General features: G+C 38.3%; 1 protein-coding gene across 2 annotated transcripts in view; it reads left to right on the top strand.

The window, feature by feature from the left end:
- Positions 1-799: 799 nt before the first annotated feature.
- Positions 800-5,546, top strand: part of LOC112160021 (gamma-aminobutyric acid receptor subunit beta-3) — a 56,698-nt gene continuing 51,951 nt past the window's right edge. Inside the window, exons 1-3 of one of the 2 annotated variants that reach the window (XM_024294330.2) lie at positions 800-1,553; positions 1,638-1,729; positions 1,869-1,936. In XM_024294330.2, the coding sequence (XP_024150098.1) occupies positions 1,474-1,553; positions 1,638-1,729; positions 1,869-1,936 (240 nt within the window). In that variant the 5' untranslated portion in view covers positions 800-1,473. The remainder of the gene's footprint in view (positions 1,554-1,637; positions 1,730-1,868; positions 1,937-5,546) is intronic. The other variant, XM_036215496.1, reaches the window with a different exon arrangement.

Raw genomic sequence — 5,546 nt, 5'->3', positions numbered from 1 at the left:
CCAGGCGACTGACAGGCTGCTCAGGCTGCGGGACTCTATTGGTGGATTGGTAAATGCTCGCATTACGTGTCGTCTCGTAATGTTTGGGTCCCGCCATTTTCACTGGAAACGCTGGGGAAAGGGGCTGAGGGTGTGAGGTGCACTGTAAAAATACTCTTAGTAAAAAAAAATATTAAAAAAAATAATATTTGAGAATTATTTTACTCTTCTTTTGTGCTCCAAAACATTTAGATAAATTAGAAAATTAATAATTAGACATTTAAATATGTATATATTAATTTACGCTGAGGTTTTACTGAAGTAAACCAAATGAATTATAAATTAAAATATGTTTTAAAACTTGGGTAAATTCATATAATTACACAGATTTTTTAATATATGTGTGTTTTTTAATAGACACAAGCACAAACCTAAAAGTACAACTAATAAATTGCAAACAAAAACATTCCGGTTATCAAAAAAGTAGCTGAATAAAGCAGGACGTTGTGTGTGTTTTCTGCTGTGTACAACTTTAAGAGGAGGAACTTGGTTAGTTGAGTTTGTTATTTAATAAAGAAAAAAGCTCTTTAAAAAAGTATCAGTTTTTTATTGAAAAACATCAAAAGTGAGAGATCAAATTATTAAAATTAATGTAACTTGATTGTCAGTAAAGGTGTGTAGTATTCGTTTTGAGGAATTTATTATAGCTTAAAAAGTTTTCTTAATATGAATAATAAAAATGCAGGTATTTTATTCCAGAATAAATCAGCTTAAATCTTAAATAAATTTAAATATTTTACTCTCTGTAAAAATATATTTTGTCCAAATGATACGAGTAAGAAATGAGCACAAGTTAACATCCGGTCATTAATAACAATAAAATAAAATGATCTGGAGGGCCGGATAAAATTACCCAGAGGACCGGACCCGGCCCCCGGGCCTTGACTTTGACGGATGTGCCTCGGTTTATTAAATAGAAGCTTTCACACTCTCAGTTGCTGGTACCCGACATTTTTTACAGTGTATTAAGTGTTGGGCTTTGATTTGAACGAGCTGAGTGCCTTCACCGCCGCCGCCACCAGCAGCAGCAGCAGCAGCAGTCCCTGAACGCATCCCTCCTCATCAATATGCGCTCGAGCTCCAGCATGTAGGATCCTCTCTCTCAGTCAGACCCAGTCAAAGACGGACGGAGCGGAAGCAGTTCTCGGGCGCGCGGAGGCGATGTGAGCCTCAACACCGCCGTGGTTCACATGTGACTCCGGCCGCGACTTTTTCCCGATCGACTTTCTCCCCCCTTTTTCTTCTTCTTCTTCTTCTTCCCTCCCCCTAGTTTTTTTATTCTCTCGGGGGGGAAGGCGATCAATGGATGTACTCTGGATTTGGTAGACTGTTGATTGGAAGAAGGGGGAGGGGGGGAGGCTCGTTGCAGTTGCCCGCGACTGTAAACACCGGGGGGGTTAAATCAACAATTAAAAGCCAATTAAGGGAGGGAGGATGAACGCTCCGCACAGGGTTCGGCAAATACGCGTCCTGTCGGCGCTGGTTATCGGTTCGATTGTGTGCTGCGCCAAAAGGTGAGTCTATTTTTATTGTAGTCTAAATGAGGGGAGGCTGTCAAGGTTATTTGCTCAGGCTGATGTGTCTTTATGTCGTTTCAGCGTCAACGAACCGGGCAACATGTCCATCGTGAAGCAGACGGTGGATAAACTACTGAAGGGGTACGACATCCGACTGAGACCGGACTTTGGAGGTACCGACCCCGTCCCCTCATCCCATTATCAGCACCATCTCCATCATTCTCGGAGCTTGATTTTTGGCGCCATCCTCAGTGTTGTGGTCAGGTGCAGAGGCTGTATGCATGCATAATCAAGCTGTTTAACCTCTTCCAGGTCCCCCTGTTGCAGTCGGCATGAGCATAGACGTGGCCAGCATAGACATGGTGTCAGAAGTCAACATGGTGAGTTGTGCACCACGTGCAAACATGCAGGATTCCCTTGTTAACCTCTATCCTCGGAGGGTGCAGACAGCTATCAGGGTGTTCTGATTGCATTTCTTTTTTCCCCTCACACATGCAGGAGAGTAACTTCAGGCTATTGTATCTTAAAATATCAGCTGACGATGACCTAAATTGCAGTGGGAAATTACTGGCCTTTGCCACCCTCTATCCCTGTGAAGAGGAGTTTTTTTTTTAGGTACCAGTCACTACTTCCACATCAACACCTCTTCACAGGCGACTGCCCGCACAGGTGCGGCCATGATGACTGTCATTAGAGGCGAAGGGCTGCTGAACCTTTTTAAGACAGCTGGTCCGCTCTGATCTTGTACTCAAACAAGGCAGAGTTTTCATGATTTGTGGACAGCCTTAGAGAACAGGTGGGAGGTGTGTTTGGATGTGTAGGCAGGTGGGGATCAATAGAATGACTCAATGATTACTTCACTGGGTTACTCCTGGCTTTGACGATTGATTTTTCAGGCTGTTCTGGTTCTTTGTGTACTTCGGTTACCAAGAAAATCATAGTTGGAATCATTTACTTTGGTTTATGGAGGGGGCGTACCCTAAATAGTTTGAAGAATGGGTGGATTTTTGCTAAATTCAGTTTTCTTTTGGCTTTTGACATTTCTAGAAGCTTCAGCATACTTGTCTTGTGTATTAGTGCATTAATAAAGCACACGTTTGAAAAGGACTGGAAACAAAAGCTGAGAAAAATGAGAGATTCTTTTGTTTTTCTTAGTATCAGAAGTCTGTAATTAGTCATATTTCCAAGTTGACAGCAGAGGGCTAAAAGGATTCCCATCTACTATTCAGCTTGTATCATAGACTGATGGGTATTATTATTGTTATTATTAGGAATGCTGCTGCATTTACTCATTTTGTTCAGAAAAATGACTTTTGGATTTACGCATACTTTACTTTTTTTGCTGGCTGTTGTTATAATCTGATCCTTTGGAAACCTTTATTGACATTTAACTTTTAAAATTTAAGTGCAAAGTGCAATCCTATTTACCTAATAAATTAGGTTGAACCCTTTAACACTGCAGCTGTTGCTCTTTGAACTACAGTAATTCTTATTTTACACAAATAATATAATTCCAAGAAGTTCAGTCATGTCTATGCATTAATTTGACGCAACATGAAGATGTTTTTCTTCGCTTCAGAATTTAAAAAGAAAGTGTTCTATTAGAAAGAAAATAACATCAGAATTAGTAAATATGTTCGCACGTTTGTCAATGACATGATACTTTTTCTTGTGCGACCATCGACACAAACCGCATCTGTACTGTTTATAGAACATTAAGTAAAGCTTCAAAAACACATTCAGGTATGGTTAATCATAATGTGAAAAAAATCAAAAGTAAATTTGGGTTTATTATAGTTTATTGTGTGGCTTATAACAGCGTAAAAAACTTTTTTTTTTTTTTTTTTTGGAATAAAGTCATGAAAGTGTCTCTCGTGTTACTTGTGGAGTTCCACAGAGAATAGTGTTGGGGCCCATGTTTCTTTAACAAATTACATTTATAATAATGTCATGGAAAAAGTAGCTAAAACATATACATATTTTTAAAATATATGTACTTTTTTTTTAAAAAAAGTAGGTCAAAAGAAACACATTTAAAGGAAATTAAGAAGGTTAGAGGCTGCTTTGATTGTTTTATTTTAAAGTGTTAAAGTGCTAAATAAATGCTAAAAAAAATTGGTCATCGGTAAATCATTTGAGAAATTATTTAACTTACAGTTGAAAACGACACTTTTGGCTGTTTCTTTTTTTTTCTTTTTAAACATTTTACAGTACTTCGACTACTAAACTATGGGTCGTCATAGCGACTCCTTTGAACAACATTTTTTAAATTTTGTTCATTTATCGTGAATTTTCTGCACCCAAAGACATTGGGAAGTGCCCCTATGTGGTTGTAGTATTTTCTCAGGTTCTAACATCAGATAACATCAGGATAGAAGGATTATAGGAAACAGAAATCCTAACAAAAAGAAGTGGGGCTCACAGCTACATTGGTATGTTGAGTTTTTAAGGATTTATGTTGGTATTAAGTTGCAAAAACTTATTTTCTGCTCAGTGTGCTTTTCGATTCATCAGTTTCATGACTGGAACCATTTGGCAAACAGCAACTGGAGACTCTTTTACAGAAAATCTCAGCTGTATAAAATAAACAACAAAGAAACAACCTTTAGTTGTCCTGAAAAATGGCTTTGACATTTTCATTTTTAGCTCAGGGCAAACAAAACTAAATAAAACAGAGCCTAATGATGTTAGAATTGCATAATGACAGCCTGAAAATTTGAGTACGGCTCAAAAGGTTGTTGCTCGTTGTTGCAGACAGTTTCATTAAGGCAATATTTTAAAATGTTTCTTTATTATCTTTATAAAGCCTATTTTTTCTACCTTGATTTGGTCTGTATAAATACTATTACTTAACATTGTTTTAAAAGTACACCGAAAATCAAATAAAGCTAAAATTAAACTGTCAAACTTGTCGTGGAAGTTATTAGTGATTAGCAGTAGTTTGTACCATGGCCTGACTCGCTTTTTATCAAGAAATGTCTTAATCAAAGGTCAGCATGTACCACATCAAGTTTTAAATTGAGATAATAGTAGGGACATTTATTTTACTTTTTTTTCTAGCTTCTTTGTTCTACTCCATTTCAGCTACCAATGCTGCTTTTAGACATTTGTTCTGACTCAATTATGGCCGTTTTATGTTGTGAAGAAGACACTTTTTGGGGGAAACTTAAAAGCAAAGGGTGTCTATAGGGAGAAGGCAGACTGTTAGTGGCGACCGTTACATGAGAGCAACAATGTATTCTAACCACTGACATAAATAGAGATGGACAAACACCTTTTGATCCAACAAAATGAAGTCATTTTTCCGCGGTACGGATGTTGCCTTATTGGAACCAGAAGATTGTTAGTAAGCAGTGATTGGTCTGTCTGAGTCATCATTTCTATGGCAACCACTCTTATCAATCAGGAGTCAGATTGTTGGAAAGCCACACCCCTTTTATGGAAAGCGGGATAGGGGAGAATCTGTCAAATGTTTCTAAAGTTTGAATTGAGGGTCACCACATACTCTTACTGAGTCATCTGATTGGTCAGCTTATAACTTGAATAACTAGTATCATGATAAAAATAGTAGGCTTTGAAAGAACATATTAAAAAGAGACACCATAGCAAGAATGGTTGTTCTAATAAATATATTGACTGAGTAATAGCTGCTTATTTCTCTATAGAAGTCTATGGGATTTTGGCTTTCTGGGACCAGCGGCTATTATGCGAAGAGGGACGGGATGGTGTGTCCTTTTCTAAAAGACAGTCAATAATTATGACTTAGCTGGTGGTGAATGGGTCTGTGACTGTGAAGCGCTTTGGGCCCTCGAAGGAGGGTAGAAAGCGCTATACAAGTATTCGCCATATACTATTTACCTAGTTTTGAATGTTTCTGTAAGACTTTGCTATATATATATCCATCCATCCATCTTCTTGACCGCTTTGTCCCATTCGGGGTCGCGGGGGTGCCGGAGCCTATCCCGGCTACTGATGGGCGAAGGCGGGGTA

The sequence above is a fragment of the Oryzias melastigma genome, linkage group LG2, assembly GCF_002922805.2.
Source record: "Oryzias melastigma strain HK-1 linkage group LG2, ASM292280v2, whole genome shotgun sequence".
Classification (NCBI taxonomy): domain Eukaryota; kingdom Metazoa; phylum Chordata; class Actinopteri; order Beloniformes; family Adrianichthyidae; genus Oryzias; species Oryzias melastigma.
This window is presented reverse-complemented; position numbering and strand designations above follow the sequence as displayed.